This window comes from Giraffa tippelskirchi, chromosome 6, assembly GCF_054371585.1.
Source record: "Giraffa tippelskirchi isolate mGirTip1 chromosome 6, T2T-mGirTip1v1.2.pri, whole genome shotgun sequence".
NCBI lineage: Eukaryota > Metazoa > Chordata > Mammalia > Artiodactyla > Giraffidae > Giraffa > Giraffa tippelskirchi.
The window spans coordinates 97,791,982-97,815,475 of NC_137280.1; the positions used below are offsets into that span (position 1 = coordinate 97,791,982).

At 37.1% G+C, this 23,494-nt stretch overlaps 1 protein-coding gene across 22 annotated transcripts in view; it reads left to right on the forward strand.

Annotated features, from left to right (window-relative positions):
• The window catches only part of KIF3A (kinesin family member 3A), a 118,571-nt gene that overhangs the window by 780 nt on the left and 94,297 nt on the right, over positions 1–23,494 (forward strand). For 17 of the 22 annotated variants that reach the window (XR_014056637.1, XR_014056638.1, XR_014056639.1 and 14 more), the window contains exons 2-4: positions 2,534–2,807; positions 22,548–22,692; positions 22,832–22,916. Coding sequence is in view for 14 of the 22 variants with exons in the window: in XM_081500085.1 (XP_081356211.1) it covers positions 2,534–2,807; positions 22,548–22,692; positions 22,832–22,916 (504 nt within the window). In the remaining 8 variants the exon portion in view is untranslated. Of the gene's footprint in view, positions 1–28; positions 161–2,533; positions 2,808–3,246; positions 3,357–22,547; positions 22,693–22,831; positions 22,917–23,494 lie in introns of those variants that run through there. The other 5 variants (XR_014056642.1, XM_081500090.1, XM_081500087.1 and 2 more) reach the window with 2 other exon arrangements.

Genomic DNA, 23,494 nt, shown 5'->3' on the forward strand with positions numbered 1-23,494 from the left:
CTATGGCCGGTTATTTACGTGAGGGGGTGAGTGGTGGGTGGTCGAATGTTCCTCTTGTAGGATTTCACAGGTTACTATCGTTCACTTAATAAGCAGGCGTCGTAAGTCCATTATAGGGTCATGGAGAACACCTGAGCAGTGGCCGGTTGCGAGGCCCTGGGTGATTTATCTTTCTGGGTTCTTCTTTCCTACATAATTAAACTTTTTCTCATGGGGGTATCAGGATGAAATAAGATAATGCGCAAGAGGCTTGAAGGACAGTGCTTGACTTTTAGCATTAAATGCTTAATATTTGTTCCTTGTTGCTTTCTATTTAATTATCAATTTATTCAACAGTTACTGGGCACCAGCCACACTGGTGGCTCAGTGGTCAAGAATCCCCCTGGTAATGCAGGAGAAGGTGATTTGGTCCCTGGTTGGGGAAGTTCCCCTACAGAAGGAAACGACAACCCACTCCAGTATTCTTGCCTGGAAAATCCCATGGACAGAGGAGTCTGGCGGGCTACAGTCTATGGGGACATGACTTGGCTACTAAACAACAACAACTGCATATTAGGCACTGAAGATACAATATTGAGCAAAACCAGCCAGGTTCTTGAACTTGGGAAGAGAAAAGCTTGCTGTGTAGGGCAGAGGTGAAAACCACACATATTTACAGTGATAGGACACTTAACTAAGTGAAGTGGATAGGTCGGCATACAATAGATAGAAGTAGACTCTGGTGAGTTGTTTAAATGTTGCCATGTAGAAATGCTGGCTTACAAATGTCAGATGTCTATTTTTTCCAGAGAATCTGGAGATTGTTATTTTAATGAAATTTCTGATTTTTAAATTTTAGCAACTAACTTTAAAGATTAGATTATAGGAGCCAAACAAAAGACACTTGTGGGCTGAATTTAGCACCTTGACTGAGCACCTGTTTAGAATTTCTCATTTAGATACTGACAGGGACTTTAATCAAATAAGAAGCCCCCCCCCCCAAAAAAAAGTAAAATTGTAACCAATGCAGAAGAAAGAATGGTGCTATCAGGACCTATATTAGGTCAGCTCTAGTCAGAAAAGTCTTCCCAGGTGAAGGAGCTGTTGAGCTGAACTCTGCAAGTTAATTGAAGAGGGTGGAGTATGTTTTAGGCATAAGAAACAGCACCTGGAAAGGAGTGTGGTGAGAGGAAGCATGAAGACAAGAAAAGGCCTAAAAGAAAGCCAATGTGGCTGTGATCAAGAAAGCCAAGCAGAGTAACTTGTGAAATAAAGCTGGAGAAGTGGACATGGGCCAGAACCAGATCTTACAGACCACTGTAAGGATTTTGACTTTTGTCCTAAAATCTGTGGGAAACTATTGCAGAGAGTTGAGTAGGGGAGTGACATAATTAGATTTGTGTTGAAACCGACTTCCACGTAGAGAGCAGACCATAGGGGAACCTAATTAGATGCAATAGTACAGTTTTGGTGGTGGTGGTTAGTCGCTAAGTCATGTCTAATTCTTTGCCACCCAATGGACTGGAGCCTCCGAGGCTCCTCTGTCCTTGGGATTTCCCAGGTAGGAATACTAGAGTGAGTTGTCATTTTCTTTTCCAGGGGATCTTCCCAACCCAGGGATCAAACCTGAGACTCCTGAATTGCCAGGCAGATTGTTTATCGCTGAGTCACCAGGGAAGCCCAGCAGTAGTTAGGAGTCTCTTATAATTCGGGACAAGACAATAACCTGGAATAAGGTGGTGAAAGTAGAAATGGAAAGAAATGTGTTGAATTGATATCATCTATTCCTTGTGAATGACAGTGGCTCATGTTTGTTTCTCTGATGGTTAGAAGAGTATCTGAAAGAGTAGGAATTTAATATCTGTTCAGCTAAATTGTTAAACTGGATAATAATTGGATTATATTTAATAATTGGATTGAATTTTAATATAGATGCTTAATCATAGAATTTCAAAGTTTGAAACTTTATGTATACAAATGTTCATAAGGGTCTAGTCTTTCTTAAAATTTTTCCAAAATATTTTTTCTCTGCCATTAGGCTTTTTTTTTTTTTTTTCTGTCTTTCACTATATAGAAAAAGTAGACTGTATGTGGATATATTATTTGATTAATTTTTTTTTTTTTTTTTTTTACTAATGCATTGTAGAAAAGAACATCGAAAGTCTCAGAGGGCACAGAGGACCTATTACTGGATTCTTGATTAAAGTTATTAACCACATTCACATTTGTTTTTCTATATGCAGGAAACTCAGAGGAATCAAGGACTTTGTGCAGAAAGACAAGTCTCTTATAGACTCTGATTTTCTGCCTGAATAGCATTAACTATAAATGTAAATTAAATTACCTCTTCCCTTATTTGTATTATAAAAGAAACTATTTTTATATCTTTTAATAAGTTTTTCTATATATCTGTAAGATCTTTAATTACGTTTAACAAATAATTATGGAGTGTTTAACGTGTGCAAGGCACTGAAATGGCAAAGGTTTTAAATTTAATCTGTTGAAGGTAAAAGTAAATGTTCTTTTCGTTATTTGTAAATATTTTCTCCACCAGATCAATAAATCAGAGAAGCCGGAAAGCTGCGATAATGTGAAGGTGGTTGTTAGGTGCCGGCCCCTCAATGAGAGAGAGAAATCAATGTACTACAAACAGGCTGTCAGTGTGGATGAGATGAGGGGAACTATCACTGTACATAAGACTGATTCTTCCAATGAACCTCCAAAGACATTTACTTTTGATACTGTTTTTGGACCAGAGAGTAAACAACTAGATGTTTATAACTTAACTGCCAGACCTATTATTGATTCTGTTCTCGAAGGCTACAATGGTGAGTATTTTAGTTTACTTTTAAACAACTTTTTATCAAGTTATTAATAATACTCAGTGAATTCACCCACTGTAATTGTATAATTGAATTGTACAGTTTGAGTTGTAGTAAATACATACAGTTGTAAAACCATCAGTTTTATCATCCCCATAAGTTCTTCTTTGTCCGTTTGCAGTCCTACCCCCAGCAACCATGGACCTGCTTTCTGTCTAGTTTTGCCTTTCTTTAGAATTTCATATAAATCAGATTATATGCTATTTTGTCTTTATCTGTTTTCTTTGACTTGTTCAGTTGTGTTCGACTCTTTGCCACCTCGTGGACTGCAGCATGCCAGGCTTCCCTGTCCTTCACTATCTCATCGAGTATGGTCAAACTCATGTCCGTTGAGTTGGTGATGTCATCCAAGCATTGTGACTCAGGCAATAAAGAATCTGCCCGCAGTGCAGGAGACCCGGGTTTGATCCCTCGGTTGGGAAGATTCTTTGGAGAAGAATTCTCCAGTATTCTTACCTGGAGAATTTCATGGACTGAGGAGCCTGGTGGGCTGCAGTACGTGGGTCTGAAAGAGTCAGACATGACTGAGCGACTAACAGTTTCTTTGACTTAGTGTAATATTTTGAGGGTCATTCATGTTGTGGCATATATCATAGTTCTTTTTTATTGTTAAGTTTTTTTCTATTATATGAAAACACCACCTTTTGTGAACTTTGGGGATTTGAATCATTCCAGTTTTTTGGCTATTAAAAATGATGCTGTTAGGAACATAAGTTTCAAAATTTGTCTTGGATAGATACCTAGGAGTGAAATTGCTTGAGTCTTGTGGTTTATGTATGTTTATCTTTTGAAGAAACTGCAAAACAGGTTTCCATAGTGGTGACTGTACTTCTTTTTTCCCAACAGCATATGAGAGTTCTAATTTCTTTACATTCTCACCAACTCTTAAACTATCATTCTTCTTAATTATAGCTATTCTAGAGGATATGTAGTGGTATCTCATTGTATTTCCCTAATGATTAACAGGATTAAACATCTGTGTACTTATTGGTTATTTATATATCTTCTTGGTAAAATAGCTCTTAAAATATTTTAGCCATTTTAAAATTTGGTTCCCTGTGTTCTTATTATTCAGTCATGCTCTTTATATATTGGATTCATATTCATGATCAGATACTTGATTTGAAAATATTTCTCCCAGTCTGTGGCTTGTCTTTTCATTTTCTTAGTGATGTTTTTTGAAAAGTTTTATATTTTGTTGAAGTCTAGCTATCAGTTTTTCTTTTATCACATGCTTTTTTGGTGACATAGCTCAGAAATTTTTTCCAAACCCAGGACCGCAAAGATTTTCTCCTGTGTTTTTATCTAGAAGTTGTAAACATTTAGATCGTACATTTCTTAAAAATAATTTTATTTGTTTTTTGGCTGTGCTGGGTCTTCACTGCTACATGGGCTTTTCTCTAGTTGTGGTGAGCCAGGGCTACTCTCTAGTTGCAGTGTGCAGGCTTCTCATTGCAGTGGCCTCTCCTTATGCGGAGCACAAGGCTCAGTAGATGTGGCACATGGGCTTAGTTGCTCCACAGCATGTGGGATTCCTGGACCAGGGTTTGAACCTGTGTCTCCTGCATTGACAGGCAGATTCTTTACCACTGAGCCCCTGGGAAAGCCCTCTGGCCCATTTTATTTTTTATATATGATGTGAAGTTAGGGTCTCAGTTTGTTTTTTTTTTTTCTTTCTCTGTCACACTCCCTTTTTTCCCTATCTTGTTTGTGGATATCCAGTTGTTAAAGCATCATTTATTGAGAAGACTGCTCTTTCTCTATTGAATTAACTTGGTGCTTTTGTCAAAATTCAACTGACCACAAATAGGTGGGCTTATTTCTGGATTGTCTGTTCTATTCCATGTCTGTCCTGTTTTAATTACTATAGCTTTGTAAAATGTTTTGAAATTAGGTAGTGTATGTTTTCTAATTTTGTTACTCTGTCAAAGTTGTTTTCACTTTTGTAGGGCCTTTGCATTTTTATATAAGTTTTAGGAACACGTTGTCAATTTACACACACAACACAAAACCTCCTAGGATTTTGGTAGGGATTGTGTTGAATTACTATTCTGACAGTATTGAATCTTCCAACACATGAACATGATATATCTATTTATGTCTTAATTTCTCTCATCAGTATTTTGTAGTTTTTAATTGCAGACCTTGTACTACTTTTGGTAAACTTTCTTAAGTATTTTTTGATGCTTATTGTGAACAGAATTGTTCTCATAATTTTCTTTTGGGAATTGCACATTGTTCATGTATAGAAAATCCCATGGATGGAGGAGCCTGGTAGGCTGCAGTCCATGGGATCACGAAGAGTCAGACACGACTGAGCGACTTCACTTTCACTTTTCACTTTCATGCACTGGAGAAGGAAATGGCAACCCACTCCAGTGTTCTTGCCTGGAGAATCCCAGGGACAGAGGAGCCTGGTGGGCTGCCATCTATGGGGTCGCACAGAGTCGGACACGACTGAAGCGACTTAGCAGCAGCAGCAGCAGCAGCAGCATGTATAGAAATGCAATTGATTATTTTAGACTTTTTAAATTGAGATAAAATTTAAATAACATGAGTAAGTGGTAAAGCATTAGTCATTTTGGTCATGTTTGACTCTTTGCGACCCCATGGACTGTATCCCGCCAGGTTCCTCTGTCCATGGAATTCTCCAGGGAAGAATACTGGAGTGGGTTGCTGTTCCCTCCTCCAGAGGATCTTCACAATCTAAGGATCAAACCTGGCAGGTCTTCTGCATTACAGGCAGATTCTTTACTGTCTGAGCCATCAGGGAAGCCTAATAATAAGTTCACTATTTTAACCATTTTACACTGCACAAATTAGGGGGTTTTAGTTCCTTCATACATGCAACCTGCAACCATATATCTGTTTCTGGAACATTTCCATCACCCCTCAAAGAAACTCTGTACCTATTAGCAGTTTACTCCCAATTCTCTCTCTCCTACCCTATCACTTTCTTTGTGTGTATGAGTTTGCCTCTTCTGGGCATTTCTAATATGTAGAATCATATACCATTTATTCTGGTGTGTCTGGCTTCTTATTGACATGATTTGAAATTTTTTTTTATGTTTTTTGGCTGCACTGGGTCTTCATTGCTGCACTTGGTCTGTCTCTAGTTGCAGTGGCTTCTGTTGTTGCAGAGCGTGGGCTCTAGGGAATGGGTGTTTAGTTGCCCCATGGCATGTGGAATCTTCCCAGTCCAGGGATTGAGCCTGAGTCCCTGGTATTGGCAGGCAAATTCTTAACAGCTGGACCCTCAGGGAAGTCCTAGCATGATGTTTTTGACGTTCATCCATGTTGTTATATGTATCCATACTTCATTATTTTTTTATGGCTAAATGATGTTCCGTTGTCTGGATATACTATATAGTTTATTCATCAGTTGATGAACATTTGGGTTGTTTCCATTTCTTGGCTTTTATGCATAATGTTGCTATGAACATTGTACAAGAACATTGTACAAGTTTTTATGTGGACATATATTTTCAGTTTTCTTAGGTACCTAGGAATATAACTGCTGAGTCAAAAGGCTAACTGCCTTCATGTTGATGTTTGGCAGAATCCAACAAAATTCTGTAAAGCAATTATCCTTCAATTAAAAAATAAATAAAAAAAAAAACCCACACAAAACTGGTAACTGCCAGTCTGTTTTCCACAATGGCTATACCATTTTTACATTCCCACCAGCAATATGTGAGATTTCCAATGTCCGCATATCTTTGCCAAAACGTGTTGTCTTTTTGATTATAGACAATGTAGTGGGTGTGATCTCTCATGTGGGAGCTCATGTTTTTCAACTGATTTTTGTATATTGATTTTGTATACTGCAACCTTGCTAAACTTATTATTTCTAGTAGGCTATTTTTTGGAGGGGGATAAACTCCCTAGGATTTTCTACACATGAGAGCTCATCTGAAAATAATGACAGGATGACTTCTTTCTTTCCAGTCTTTTTGTTACCTGAATTGCCCTGACTGGAATAGAACCTCCGATACAGTGTAGAATAGAAATGGTAAGGGGGGACATTTTTGTATTGTTCCTAATCTTAGGGAGAAAGCATTCATACTTTTACTAATGTGAAGTTTTCTGTAGATTTTTCATAGACACTTTACCAGATTGAGTGAGTTCCTGTCTGTTCTTAGTTTGCTGAGAGTTTTTTTCAGGAGTGTATATCAGATTTTGCCAAATGCAGTTTTTTTTGCACTTAAATTATTTTTAGAAGTTTTTTAATATGGTCCATTACTTTGATTGATTTTTAAATGTGAAATCAGCCATGCCCCTTTGTCATGGTATATTATCCGCTTGTATAATGTTAGGTTTGATTAGCTAAAATGTTGTTTAACATTTTTGCAACTGTGGCCATGAGGGATGTAAGTAATGTAGTTTTCTTGTAATGTCTTTATCTGGTTTAGGTATCAGAATAATGCTAGTTTCATAGAATGAGTTGAGAAGTATTCCCTCCTTTTTAATTATCTGGAAAAATTTGCCTGGGATTAGTATTATATCTTCTCTAAGTGTTTGGTAGGATTCACCAGTGAAGCCTACTAGGCCTGGAATTTTTTTCATGGAAAGGTTTTTAGCTACAGATTGAATTTCTTTAATGGATACAGGAATATTCAGGTTATGTTTTTTATTTTTGTTTTTTTTTAGTGAGCTTTGGCAGTTTGTCTTTAATGGCATTGGTCTGTTTCATCTAAGTGATGGGCTTTATTGGAGGAAAGTTGTGTATATCAATCCTCTATTCTTATGTTAGAATGTAGTGATGTAACCTTTTTCATTCCTGATATTGGTAACGTGTGTTCTCTTTTTCTCCTGATTAATCTGGCAAGAGGTTGATCAGTTTTATTGATCTTTTCTAATTTTTCAAAGAACCAACTTTTGGTTTTACTAATTTTTCTTCATTATTTTTATGATTTTCAATTTCATTGATTTCTTCTTTGATCTCTTTTTTTTCCTCTTACTTACTTCATCTTCTTTTTCTACTTTCTTAAAGTAGAAGCCAAGGTCATCATTTTGAGACCTTTGTTCCTATATAATATAGGAGTTTAATGTTCTAAATTATCCCCTAAGTACTGTTTTAGTGACATCATACAGATTTTGACATAATGTGCTTTCATTTTTATGCATTGCAAAATACTTTCTATTTTCCCTCTTGATTTCTGGGTTATTTAGACATGTCTTAGTTTCCACATGTTTTGACATCTTTCTGTTACTGATTTCTAATGTAATTCCATTTTAGTCAGAGAATATACTCTATGTAACTTGCATCTTTTGTTTTATGGCCCAGAATGTGGTTTATTATTATTCAGTGTTTTCTGTATATCTGAAAAGGATGTATATTTTTGCTATTGTTGGAGTTTTTATAAATGTCCATTAGGTCAATTTGTTTGGTAGTGTTCAAATCTTCTGTGTACTTAATTATCTTCTACTTGGTCTCTTATTGAGAAGGGGGTATTGAATTCTCTATTAATCTTGTATTTCCCTATGTCATTAAATCTGTCAGTTTTTGCTTCATATATTTTGAAACTCTGTGAGTAGCTGCATAAATGCTTAGGAGTGTTACGTTCTCTTGATGAACCTCTTTTTCAGTATTAAATGATTCTCTTCAGCCTTGCTAATATTCTTTGCTCCAAAATCTACTTTGTCTGATATTATTATAAACATTCTCGCTTTCTTTTGATTAGAATTAACATGGTATATCTTTTCTATCCTTTTGCTTTTAACCTATATGTGTTTTTATATTGAAAGTTCATTTCTAGTGGATGGTTGTCCTGGAGGTCACTGAGATCACCCCAGGTTTAATGATTGCTAGAAGGATTCATGGGACTCAGTATATAGTTGTACTTATGGCTTTGGTTACTAGAACAAAAAGGATACCGAGAAAAAGAATCAGCAAAGGGAAAAAGTGCATGTTGTGAAGTCTGGAGGAAATCAGGTACAGACTTCTAAGAGTCATCTCCTAGTGGACCCTCAGGATACACTTAATTCTCTTTGTATTGATTGTGAGAGTACTTGTGAATGTTGTCTGTCAGAAAGCTCTGCAGAGACACAGTGCCCAAGGTTTTTATTGGAAGCTGCTCATTGAGGCACCCTCAGCCTGGCACATGCAAAGATCCCAGACTCTCATAAGTAAAGCAAATGTTTAGTATGAGCCACCATGTTTATACGAACAGTTTGGGCATAGTGAGTCATTCTTAATAATCAGGGATTGGTGGGAACCCTTCCTAAATCTGAATTCCCAGATATCATCCAAAGGCCAGTTTTGAAAGCTGGGCTTTGAAAGTATAGCTGTCCCAGGTCTGCTAAGTTGGCTGTTTTCTGTGCAGCAGCATGTGACTGGTCTTGGGTTTTAGTCCAGTCTTATCTCTGCTTCTTAATTAGGGTATTGGGACAATTTCTATTTATTGTAATTACTTGCTTAGGTGTAAATCTGTCATCTTGCTGTTTGTTTTCTCTTTGTCCCATTTTTCTCTTTTTATGCTCTCTTTAAGATTAATCAAGTGTTTTTATTGTTCCATTCTATCTTCTTTGTTGGTTTATAGCAGTGTATCTTTGTTGCATTTTAGTGGTTGCTTTAGGGTTTATATAAATATTAAATATATTATGGTTTTTCAAGTGATATTGTACCACTTTATGGATAATATAAAAGCTGCCACTATACTTCCATCTCTCTCCTCCTAAGCTTTGTGCTATTGTTGTCATATGTTTCACTTGTACATGTTATAAACTCCAAACCATATTGTTGTTATTTTTGTTTAAACTATCAGTTATATTTTAAAGAGATTTATATTTAAAGAGAAAAATTTTATTTATTTACCCATGTAATGACCATTTCTAGTATTCTTCATTCCTTTGTGTAGATCCATATTTCCACCTAGTATCATTTTCCTTCTGCGTTGAAAATTTTTGTTTAAACATTCCTTAGAGTGCATGTCTATGGGTGATTAATTCTTTCAGCTTTTGTATTTTAAAAATGTTTTTTTTTTGCCTTTGTTTTTGAAGGATATTTTCATTGGATATAGGATTCTAGATTGATGGTTTCTTCCTTTAGTACTTGAAAGACAGTGCTCTTCTTTCTTCTCATTTGAATTATTTTCTGACCAGAAATCTACTTTCATCCTTATCTTAGTTCTTCTTCATGTAACATGTCTTTCTCTGATTGCTTTTAAGCTTTTCTCCTTTGTCACTGGCTTTGTCAGTTTGTCAGTTTGTTTAGAATATGCCTTAATGTATTTTTTCTTCATGTTTCTGTGCCATAGTTCATTACTCTGCTTGGATCTGTGGCTTTCGTCAAATTTGGAAATTTTTCAGTCATTTTTCTTCAAATATTTTTTCTGTCCTCTCCACTTTGGGGGGCCTATAATGACATATATACTTGGCTGCTTGAAATTGTCCCACATCTCACTGATGCTGGTTTTTTACTTTTAATTTTTTTCTGTGTTTCATTTTTGATTGTTGGTATGTTTTCAAGTCTACAGATCTTTTCTTTTACAGTACCTAATCTACTATTATACCTGTTTGTGGTATTTTTCATCTCATACATTGTAGGTTTCATCTCTAGAAGTCCGATACGGGTCTTTGTTGTATCTCCCATCCAAGTTCTTCCAAACTTCCATCCAGAGTTTCCACTGAACTTTATTGCATATAGAGTACAGTTTTTATAACTTTTAAAGACATCTGTTAGTTCTAACAGTGTGTCAGTTGTAAACTAATTTCGATTGATCGATTAATTGATTTCATTATGAGTCATCATTTTGCCTTTTTTTGCAAGCTTGGCAATTTTTGGTTGGGTGTTTGAATTTTACTTTGGGTCTTGGATTTTTTTTTTATTCTATAAGTATTCATGAGCTTTGTTCTGGGATGCGCTTACTTGAAAGCAGTTTCATCCTTTCAGATCTTTTTTGTAAGATTTTTTGGTTAGGACTAGAGCAGTGCTCAGTGTAAGGTTATTATTCCCCACTACGGACGCTAGGCCTACTGTATACTGTGTGTTCCTAATGTCCTGTGAATTATGAGAGGCAACAGATACAGTTCTTGGCCTTTGTGAGTGCTGGGGGCTTTTCCTTCCCATCTTTCCATATGATTCCCTCCGCTACCGCCCATATTTAGATAGTTTACTTATACTTTTGTGCTAATGAGTACCCAGCTGAATACTCGAGGAGGAACTTCTGTAGATCTCTGGAGCTCTTTCTGTGCAGCTTTCTCTTCTCTGGGAATGTGTCCTCCAAGTTCCAGCTATGTTGGCCTCTTTGGACTCTCAGCTTCTTCTCAACTCAGGGAATCTACTGACAGCTACTTGGCTTCTTCCTCCTTCTCCATGACTTGGATTCTCTCTCACGACAGGAAGCTGGGCAATCATATAACCTACCTTACCTGTTTTTCATCTTTCAGGAACCACAGCCCTTTGTTCACTGATGTTCATTCTCTTGAAAACTATCATTTTATATATTTAGTCTGCTTTTTGTTTTACCAGGAGGGTAAATTTGGTTCTTATTCCATCTTTGTTGGGAGCAGAAATGCCACAGGTTGCTAGGGAATCACCCTGAAGGGATGAACGGGGTCGGCGAATGATGCAGCCTCTCACTCACTTGGACTGCATCTTGGCGGAGAAAATGATGCAGTCTCTCACTCAAAGCACTGGGCTGCATGTTTATTTTAAGCTTCAGGTTTTCTTTTATACTTTTACGAAAGCATTAGGTCAGAGGTATGACATCTTCAGTTTCCCTTCACCTATATTTACTGTCTCCATAAATCATTGTTGCCCTTCAGAGTTCCCTCTTAAGTGTCCTTGTGATAACATTGTAACTCAAGTTTGTCTCTGGGCTGTATAATACATTACTCAGTTTATTTCTTATCTCTTTAAATCCTGCTATCCCCTAGTAACTTAAGCTCATCATCTCCTAAAAAGGCCTTTAGCTATTAGTATCTCTAAAATACCTAGTTTCCATAAGCTATAGTAAAATATGCCAACACTACAACATACCTTAAACTTTTAGCTTCTAACTATTCTTAATTATTCCTAACCCCTAAACTCAGCAAACTTCTTTTGCCATAAACATTCCCCTTACAGGCAGGTTTCAGATAACAATGTTTCCCATGGTCTCAAGCTGCAGCCTATGTGCTCATCCTGGAGCATTCTTTGTAAAGATCCTTGAACAAATGTCAATAGTTAACTTTATGGATTATAACATTCTTTCCAGCCAACTCAACCAGAGGAAGGAAAGGACAAGTCAGAATCACAAGACCTAACTTCTTCATCCCGGGACCGTGCCTGCGGGATGAGGAGAGGGGTTTGGGGCTGTACCTCCATTTTGTCAGTAATGCCTATCGCGGCTCCTGACATGTATATGTAAAAAATAAACATAGAGAGTAATGTGTGAATGTCAAGGACTTTCTGCCTGTTTTCTAGTGTATTATGCTGACTGAAGATTGTTGATAGTAAAAGATAGAAAAACATTTTGAAAAAGGACAAAAATTAGAAATGCTATAATATATAATGCAGTTTATTGTGCATTATTCACAAGTAGTTTAATTGTAACTTTTTGGATTCTCAGTAGCAAGTACATAATCCTTCTACCATTTAAAAAAGATTTTTAAAATGAATGAGCTATTTTTAGAACATTTTATGTTTGCAGTAACATTGAACAAAGGACTGAGAGTTCCCCTATGTCCCAAAATGCACAACCTTCCTTGCTGTCAACATCCTGCACCACAGTGGTTACATTTGTTAAAATTGATGACCCTGTATTAACATATCGTTATCCTCCAAGCTCCATAGTTTGCATTAGGGTTCACTCTAGATATTGTACATTCTGTGAGTTTGGGCAAATATACAATGACAGTTATTCACCATTGTAATATCATACACAGTTGTTTCACTCTGTACGCCACCTCTTCATCCCTCCCTCCCCCTTAAACCCTGGCAGTCACTAATCTTTTTACTGTCTCCATAGTTCTGCCTTTTCCAGAGTGTCACATAGTTGGAGTTTTATATGTATATAGTATGTTGCCTTTTCAGATTGAACTTAGTAACATGCACTTAAGTTCCCTCCATGCCTTTCCATGACTTATTAACTCATCTCTCTTTTTTAAATTAACAATAATATTGCATTGTCCTTATGTACAACAGTTTTATCTGCCTACGAAAGAAATCTTGGTTGCTTCCAAGTTTTGGCAGTTATATATAGCTGCTGTAAATATCCATGTGCAGTTTTTTGATGAACCTTCTGTCATTTTAAGTATTAGTGATCGTTAGAAACAAGGAGACTGGGTAAAATCTCAGGCCGTTTTTAGTTTTTAAAAACTAACTAAAAAGTTCATATGAAGGAAATGATAGCATTAGATTTGTTAAGAGTGACATTTAAAAAGTAGAAATTTGGATTCTCATTGCTGAAAATAAGATGAGATTCTTTAATTTTAGGAGATTTGTGGTCCTTCTTTCTCAGTTTTAATATTGTAAATTAGTATCCTTTTATTTTAAATTTTTGTTTTATTCTTTTTTATGGCCGACTAGTGTTCCACTGTATATAGGTACCACGTCTTCTTTATCTGTTCTGTTGTTGATGGACATTTAGGTTGCTTCCGTGTCTTGAGTATTGTAAATAATGCTCTGATGAACATTGGAGCCTATATCTTTTTGAATTATGGCTTTCTCTGGATAAATGCCCAGGTGTGGGATTACTGGATCATATGGTAGCTCTATTTTTAGTTTTTTAAGGAACCTCCATACTGTTCTCCATAGTGGTTATACCAATTTACATTCCCACCAACAGTGCAGGAGGGTTCTCTTTTCTCCACACCCTCTCTAGCATTTATTATTTGTAGACTTTTTAATGATGGTCATTCTTACTGGTGTGAGGTAATATGTCATTATGGTTTTGATTTGCATTTCTCTGATAATTACTGATGTTGAGCATATTTTCATGTGCTTTATGGCCATCTGTATGTTTTGTTTGGAGAAATGTCTGTTTAGGTCTTCTGCCCATTTTTTGGTTGGGTTATTTGGTTCTTTCATATAGAACTGCATGAGCTGTTTGCAGATTAATCTCTTGTCAGTGACATACTTGGCAAATGTTTTTTTGCCATTCCATTTAATTTTGTTTATGGTTTCCATTGTTGTGCAAAAGCTTTTAAGTTTAATTAGCTCCGATTGTTATTATTATTATTTTTATTACCCTACAAGGTGGATAGAAAACAGTCTTGTGATTTATGTCAAAGAATTTTGCCTATGTTTTCCTCCAAGAGTTCTGTAGTGTCTGGTCTTACATTTAGATCTTTAATCCATTTTGAGTTAATTTTCATGTATGATGTTAAGGAGTGTTTTGTTTCTTTTTTTTTACATGTAGCTGTCCAGTTTTCCCAGCACCATTTATTGAAGAGATTGTCTTTTCTCCATTGTATAGTTTTGCCTCCTTTGTCATAGATTAATTGACAATAAGGGTGTGGGTTTATCTCTGGACTTTTCTATCTTATTACATTGATCTCTATTTCTGTTTTTGTGCCAGTACCATGCTATTTTGATGACTGTAGATTTGTCAGATAGTCTCAAATCAGGGAGCCTGATTCCTCCAGCTCCTTTTTCTTTCTCAGGATTGCTTTGGCTATTCTGGGTCTTTTGTGTTACCATATACATTAAAAATTTTTTTGTTCTAGTCCTGTGAAAAACACCATTGGTCATTTAATAGCTATTGCATTGAATCTGTAGATTGCCTTGGGTAGTATAGTCATTTTGACAATATTGATTACTCAAATCCAAGAACATGGTATAACTTTCCATTGGTTTGTATCACCTTTGGTTTCTTCTATCAGTGTTTTACAGTTTTCAGAGTACAGGTCTTTTGCCTCTTTAGGTTTATTTTAGGTACTTTATGCTTTTTGATGCAGTGGTAAATGGGATTCTTTAATTTCTCTGATCTTTTGTTGTTAGTGTATATAGAATTGCAGCAGATTTTTGTGTTTTGACTTTGTATCCTGCAACTTTACCAAATTCATTGAGCTCTAGTAGTATTCTGATAGCGTCTTTAGGATTTTGTATGTATAGTATCATGTCATCTGCAATGGTGGCAGTTTTACTTTTTTTCCAATATGGATTCCTTTTATTTCTTTTTCTTCTCTGATTACTGTATCTAAGACTTCCAAAACTATGTTGAATAAAAGTGGCAAGAATGGACATCTTGTCTTGTTCCTGATTTTGGAGGAAATTCTTTAATTTTTCACTGTTGAGAATGATGTTAGCTATGGGTTTGTCATATATGACCTTTGATTATGTTGAGGTAGGGTCCTTCTGTGCCCACTTTTTGGAGAGTTTTTATCATAAATGGGTGTTGAATTTTGTCAAAAACTTTCTGCATCTATTGAAATGATCATAGGTTTTTATCTTTCAGTTTGTTAATATGGTTTATCACACTGATTGATGTGTGGATATTGAAGAATCCTTATATCCCCAGGATAAATCCCTCTTGATCATGGTGTATTATTCTTTTAATATATTGTTGGATTTGGTTTGCTAGTATTTTGTTGAGAATTTTATGCTCATCAGTGATATTGGAGCCTGCAATTTTCTTTTTATTTTGTGTGGTGTCTTTGTCTGGTTTAGGTGTCAGGACAATAGTGGCTTCATAGAATGAGTTTGGGAGTGCACCTTCCTCGGCAATTTTTGGAAAGTTTCAGAGGTGTTAACTCTTCTCTAAATGTTTGATAGAATTTGCCTGTGAAGCCTTCTGGTCCTGGACTTTTGTTTGTTGGGAGTTTAAAATCAGTTTTAATTATCAGTTCAGTCACTCAGTCATGTTGACTCTTTGCAACCCCACGGGCTGCAACATGCCAGGCTTCCCTGTCCATCACCAACTCCTGAAGTTTGCTCAAACTCATGTCCATCGAGTTGGTGATGCCATCCAACCTTCTCATCCTCTGTCGTTCCCTTCTCCTCCTGCCTTCAATCTTTCCCAGCATCAGGGTCTTTTCCAATGAGTCAGTTCTTCGCATTAGGTGGCCAAAGTATTGGAGTTACAGCTTCAGCATCAGTCCTTCCAATGAATATTCAGGACTGATCTCCTTTAAGATTGACTGGTTTGATCTCCTTGTAGCCCAAGGAACTCTCAAGAGTCTTCTCCAAAACCACAGTACAAAGGCATCAATTCTTCGTCACTCAGCTTTCTTTATAGCCCAACTCTCACATCCATAAATGACTGCTGGAAAAACCACAGCTCTGACTAGAAGGATATTTGTTGGCAAAGCAGTGTCTCTGCTTTTTAATATGCTGTCTAGGTTGGTCATACCATTTCTTCCAAGGAGCAAGCATCTTTTAATTCCATGGCTGCAGTCACCATCTGTAGTGATTTTGGAGTCCAAGAAAATAAAGTCTGTCACTGTTCCATTGTTTCCCCATCTGTTTGCCATGAAGTGATGGGACCGGATGCCATGAGCATAGTTTTTTGAATGTTGAGTTTTAAGCCAGCTTTTTCACTCTCCTCTTTCACTTTCATCAAGAGGTTCTTTAGTTCCTCTTTAATTATTGCCATAAGGGTGGTGTCGTTTGCGTATCTGAGGTTATTGATATTTCTTCCGGCAATCTTGGTCTTGGCTTGTGCTTCATCCAGCCTGGCATTTCGCATCGTGTCCTCTGCATAGAAATTAAATAAGCAGGATGATAATATACAGCCTTGTTGTACTCCTTTCCCAATTTGGAACCAGTCTGTTGTTCCATGTCCGGTTCTAACTGTTGCTTCTTGACCTGTATACAGAATTTCTCAAGAGGCAGGTCAGGTGGTTTGGTATTCCCATCTCTTGAAGAATTTTCCACAGTTTGTTGTGATCCACACAAAGGCTTTGATGTAATCAATAAAGCAGAAGTAAATGTCTTTCTGTAACTCCCTTGCTTTTTCTATGATCCAGTGGATGCTGGCAATTTGATCTCTGGTTCCTCTGCCTTTTCTAAATCCAGTTTGAACATCTGGAAGTTCCTGGTTCGCATACTGTTGGAGCCTGGCTTGGAGAATTTTGAGCAGGAGAATTGAGCATTTTAGGAATCAGTGAACATTTCAGGAATGTTTTGGGTTTTAGTTCTAGAAGGTCTTATAGGTCTTCATAGAACCGTTCAACTTCAGCTTCTTTAGCATTACTGGAGGCAGTGATCAAGACCATCCCTGTTGTAACTTGTAATTGGTCTGTTTGTATTTTCTGTTTCTTCTTGGTTCATTCTTGGAAGGTTGTATATTTCTAAGAATTTGTCCATTTCTTCTAGGCTGTCCATTTCATTGACATATGGTTGCTTGTAGTAGTCTCTTATGATCCTTTGTATTTCTGTGGTGTCCATTGTAACTTCCTTTTCATTTCTAATTTTATTGATGTGAACTGTCTTTTTTGTTAATGCGTCTGGCTAAAGATTTATCAATTTTGTTTATCTATTCAAAGAAGCAACTTTTAGTTTGATTGTTCTTTCTACTGTTTTCTTTGTTTCTATTTCATTTATTTCTGCTTCTCTGATCATTTGATTACTTTCCTTCTACTAATTTTGGGTTTTGTTTGTTCTTTCTCTAGTTACTTAATATACTTTTAAAGTTAGTAATGATCATGTATTTAATCCATTCATAGAAACTGCATTCATTTTATTTATGTATTTTTTTGGCTGTGCTAGGTCTTCATTGCTTTGCATAGGCTTTCTCTAGTTGTGGCAAGTGGGGGCTACTTTTTGTTGTGGTGTGTGAGCCTTTCGTTATAGTGACTTCTCGTTGCAGAGTACAGGCTCTAGGCACACAGACTTCATTGTGGCACAGAGGCTCAGTAGTTGGAACTCGTGGCCCCTAGTGTGTGCAGACTTACATAGCTGTGGCACACAGCCTCAGCAGTTGTGGCTTGCGGGCTCTAGACTGTTGGCTTAGAGGCACACAGGCTTAGTTGCTTCACAGCATGTGGAATCTTCCCAGGCCAGGGATCCAACCTGTGTCCCCTGTGGTGGCAGGCAGATTCCTATCCACGGCACCACTAGGGAAGTCCTGCACTAAGTAGGTATTAATTTTGAGTTAAAAATTTTTTTTTGGTCATTACATACTGGCAAAAATACATGGCCTATGGAGCCAACTGGAATGTGTTCAGATTTTGTTTAAAATGACGTAGAGCAAGTAATTCAACCTCTCTAAGCCTTTGTTTGCACTGGTCATAGCAAACTCCCTCTTCCAACAACACAAGAGAAGACTCTACACATGGGCATCACCAGATGGTTGACACTGAAATCAGATTGATTATATTCTTTGCAGCCAAAGATGGAGAAGCTCTATACAGTCAGCAAAAACAAGACTAGGAGCTGACTGTGGCTCAGATCATGAACTCCTTAATGCCAAGTTCAGACTTAAATTGAAGAAAGTGGGGAAAACCACTAGACCATTCAGGTATGACCTAAATCAAATCCCTTATGACTCTACAGTGGAAGTGAGAAATAGATTTAAGGGGCTAGATCTGATAGAGTGCCTGATGAACTCTGGACGGAGGTTCGTGACATTGTACAGGAGACAGGGATCAAGACCATCCCCAAGAAAAAGAAATGCAAAAAAGCAAAATGGCTGTCTGAGGAGGCCTTACAAATAGCTGTGAAAAGAAGAGAAGTGAAAAGTAAAGGAGAAAAGGCAAGATATACCCATTTGAATGCCGAGTTCCAAAGAATAGCAAGGAGAGATAAGGAAGCCTTCCTCAGCGATCAGTGCAAAGAAATAGAGGAAAACAATAGAATGGGAAAGACTAGAGATCTCTTCAAGAAAATTACAGATACCAAGGGAACATTTCATGCAAAGATGGGCTCGATAAAGGACAGAAATGGTATGGACCTAACAGAAGCAGAAGATATTAAGAAGAGGTGGCAAGAATACACAGAAGAACTGTACAAAAAAGAGCTTCGTGACCCAGATGATCATGATGGTATGATCACTCACCTAGAGCCAGACATCCTGGAATGTGAAGTCAAGTGGGCCTTTGAGAGCATCACTACGAACAAAGCTATTGGAGGTGATGCAATTCCAGTTGAGCTATTTCAAATCCTGAAAGATGATGCTGTGAAAGTGTTGCACTCGATACGCCACCAAATTTGGAAAACTCAGCAGTGGCCGCAAGACTGGAAAAGGTCAGTTTTCATTCCATTCCCAAAGAAAGGCAATGCCAAAGAATGCTCAAACTACGGCACAGTTGCACTCATCTCACACGCTAGTAAAGTAATGTTTAAAATTCTCCAAGCCAGGCTTCAGCAATACATGAACCATGAACTTCCAGATGTTCAAGCTGGTTTTAGAAAAGGCAGAGGAACCAGAGATCAAATTGCCAATATTCGCTGGATCATCGAAAAAGCAAGAGAGTTCCAGAAAAACATCTATTTCTGCTTTATTGACTGTGCCAAAGCCTTTGACTCTGTGGCTCACAATAAACTGTGGAAAATTCTTCAAGAGATGGGAATACTAGACCACCTGACCTGTCTCTTGAGAAATCTGTATGCAGGTCAGGAAGCAACAGTTAGGACTGGACATGGAACAACAGACTGGTTCCAAATAGGAAAAGGCGTATGTCAAGGCCGTATATTGTTACCTTGCTTATTTATATGCAGAGTACATCATGAGAAATGCTGGGCTGGAGGAAGCACAAGCTGGAATCAAGATTGCCGGGAGAAATATCAGTAACCTCAGATATGCAGAAAGTGAAGAAGAACTAAAGAGCCTCTTGGTGAAAGTGAAAGAGGAGAGTGGAAAAGTTGGCTTAAAGCTCAACATTCAGAAAACTAAGATCATGGCATCCGGTCCCATCACTTCATGGAAAATAGATGGGGAAACAGTGGAAACAGTGTCAGACTTTATTTTTCTGGGCTCCAAAATCACTGCAGATAGTGATTGCAGCCATGAAATTAAAAGATGCTTACTCTTGAAAGGAAAGTTATGACCAACCTAGATAGCATATTAAAAAGCAGAGACATTACTTTGCCAACAAAGGTCCGTCTAGTCAAGGCCATGGTTTTTTTCAGTGGTCATGTATGGATGTGTGAGTTGGACTATAAAGAAAGCTGAGCGTAGAAGAATTGATGCTTTTGAAGTGTGGTGTTGGAGAAGACTCTTGAGAGTCGCTTGGACTGCAAGGAGATCCAACCAGTCCATCCTAAAGGAGATCGGTCCTGGGTGTTCATGGGAAGGAGTGATGTTGAAGCTGAAACTCCAATACTTTGGCCACCTGATGCAAAGAGCTGACTCATTGCAAAAGACCCTGATGCTGGGAAAGATTGAGGGCAGGAGAAGAAGGGGATGACAGAGGATGAGATGGTTGGATGGCATCACCGACTCAATGGACATGGGTTTGGGTAGACTCCGGGAGTTGGTGATGGACAGGGAGGCCTGGTGTGCTGTGGTTCGTGGGATCGCAAAGAGTCAGACACGACTGAGCGACTGTGAACTGAACTGAAGCCTTTGTTTCCTCAGCTAAACTGTGGGAATATAAATATTGCCTAGCTCTTAGGATTGGGGAAAATTAAATAGGAATGCATATGAATTATATGACATTGCACATAGCAGATGATCAGTAAATGATAGCTGTTGTGTCTTTTCTAAAATGTGGTATATGAGTTCATGGTATTTTTAGCTCCTTTTAATGTATTAAGTTATATTCATAATGAAAGAGTTTGAAATATTTAGGGAGTTAGAAAAAAATTTACTTTTTTATTCCCACATATAGACATGGCTTAAAATGTTGTGATTATTTTCATTTAAAGTTTGACAATGATGACATTTGTATTAATTGAATAAAAGAAAAGAAAGTGAAGTCGCTCAGTTGTGTCCAACTCTTTGCGAACCCACGGACTGACTATAGCCTACCAGGCTTCTCCGTCCATGGGATTTTCCAGGCAAGAATACTGGAGTGGGTTGCCATTTCCTTCTCCAGGAGATCTTCCCGACTCAGGGATTGAACCTGGGTCTCCCGCATTGTAGGCAGATGCTTTATTTACCATCTGAGCCAGCAAAGAAGTCTCTATTAACTGAATAGAGTGGTAGTAGTTAAGAAACCTTTTTCATTTATGCTGTCACTTCCTAAGCTATCTACTGTACTATCTCCTGAGGAAATCTCACCCAGTGCCATAGCTTCAGTGGCAAATGAATCTTATCCATCCTCCTGCTTGCTTGGCACATCCATTTGAGTGTATCATAGACTTAAAGCTCAGTACCTCCAAACTCAATGCATGATCTTCCCTTTCAAACTGTTATTTCTTTTAGTGGTGTTCACCATCTTAGTACATAGCTTAGCATTACATTCTCTTGGTCAAGCCAGAAATTTGAAAGTCACCCTCAATTTTTCCTTTTCCCTGGTCCCCTTTTGACAAGTTCTTTTCCAGAGTTCTTGATTCTAACTGCTAAATATCTGTGAAATACTTTCCGTCTTTCTCATCCCCTTCTATTGTCAGCATCATCTCTTACCTGGTTAACCATGTCAGCGCTCTGACTGGTTTCTTCACTTCTCCCGTTGCTTTTTTCCAGTTCTTTGTATACAGTATAGACAGTGACTATGATGACACTCTTCTGACTGAAAAATGATTCTGTGTCTTCACTTTGTTTTCAAGATAAGCTCTAGAACCTTAACATGTTCATCACCCTGTGTAATTAAGCCCCTCAATTTCTTTAGCTCTAACTGCATCCACTGTCCTTTTCCATCTCTGTTTCTTCCATTCTGGTCTCCTTGCATTTTTGCAAAATCTCCATTCTCTTTTTTGCCTTTTGCTGTCCATCTGTTTCTAACTCATGCTAGATGGACTCTTCTGGAAAGCCTTCTTTGACCTCTTCCCCTTTCCTTCTGCCTTAGTTTTCTTGCCTAGATTATGTCTCTGACTCTCATGTAGAACTCTGTGTTTCTCATTCCCAACACTCATCTTGCTTATAATTATTTGGCTAATATGTCCTCCCCAAGATGACACATACCATGAGATTAAAGATTGTGTTTGTCTTTGTCATTGTGTTCCTGAGGTGGCATAGCACCATGCCAGACTCAGGTATGTAGTATTTGTTGAATGAATTAATTTGGATATTTAGAAAATTTAAGTTGTACCTATAATTACTTGTAATATATTGTCACTTCTTTTTGTTAATACCCTCTATTCCTTACAGCTGTTACTTAAAACTTTTATTTTGAAATAACATACTTATTTGAGAATTAAGCTGTTTGCCAGGTATCATGTTGGCTTGAAGTAAACTGTTTCATGAGATCAGTGCAGAATAGTTATTCTTCTCCTCATTTTACTATCGAGGAAATAATCTTCGGGTAGATAGTTTCTGAGGTCAAATGTCTGAAAAGTGGCAAATGTGTGGATTCACGTTGAGGTCTTGCTACTCTGGAACCTTTGTTCTTTTGCTGTAACTAGACTACCTTCTCCAATTTAATGTCTGCATTAAGTAATTAACATAAACATAAGAAATTTCTTAGGATTAGCTCAAATGTTCGATTTTGCATTGATCTCATTGGCTCTAGAACTTTAACAGTACTGTGCTCGTGTGGTACACAGTTCATGCTGTAATTGCTGATAATAAAGGAGAAATTTATATTAAAATTTATATTAGAATAAACTTTAAATCTAGGCTAGAAATTGCATCACAGTGTCAAAAGAATTAATTTTAAGAGCTATTGTTCTGTAGCATCAGACTCTACAAAGTGATTGATTCTCTTCATTGTTTTCAGGGACTATTTTTGCATATGGACAAACTGGAACTGGCAAAACGTTTACCATGGAAGGTGTTCGAGCTGTTCCTGAACTTAGAGGAATCATTCCAAATTCCTTTGCTCACATATTTGGTCATATTGCAAAAGCAGAGGGTGATACAAGGTAAAATAATTATTTTCTAATATTGAGAAGTACAAACATAAGAAAGATGTACAACCTTTATAAACATGTTTTTAAAACCGTTCTAATAAATATTTCACTGCTTTTTTTTTTGTATTTAAGAATGATGTTTTCTTTACAGATTTTTGGTTCGAGTGTCTTATTTGGAAATATATAATGAAGAAGTTCGTGACCTTTTGGGCAAGGATCAGACACAGAGGTTAGAGGTAAGGATAATTGAAATTGGAGTACTTTCCAAAGCAAGAGAATGTGTATTAAATTAAGTTCTTTCTTGAACAAAAGGTACTCTTAATGTTTTATTATTTTTGACCAGGAAACTTGATAACATGCTTCAAAAATACAACTATTTTGAACACTTATGCATTGAAAAGTCTTAGTTCCTACCCTATTTCTCCCCACCCTAAGATAACCACTTTCGGTATCCTTTCAGTGTTCTTTATGTAAATACAAATATAATTTTATTTTTACTCCAAATGTAGCACCCTGTATACATTGATCTGCACCTTTCTTTAAATTAAAATTTTTATTGAGATAAATTCACATGCAGTTGTCAGAAATAATACAGAGATTACCCTTGACATAGTTCTCCCCAGAGATAACATTTTACAAAGCTGTAATGAAATATGATATATGATAATCATGATATTGATCTTGATATAATCCACAGATATAATCCATTTGAATCCATTGTTCAAATGCCCCAGTTTTTCTTGTAGTCATTTGTGTTGTATACTATTTTATCACAACATGTAGATTATTATATGCACTACTGCAACAAGGTACT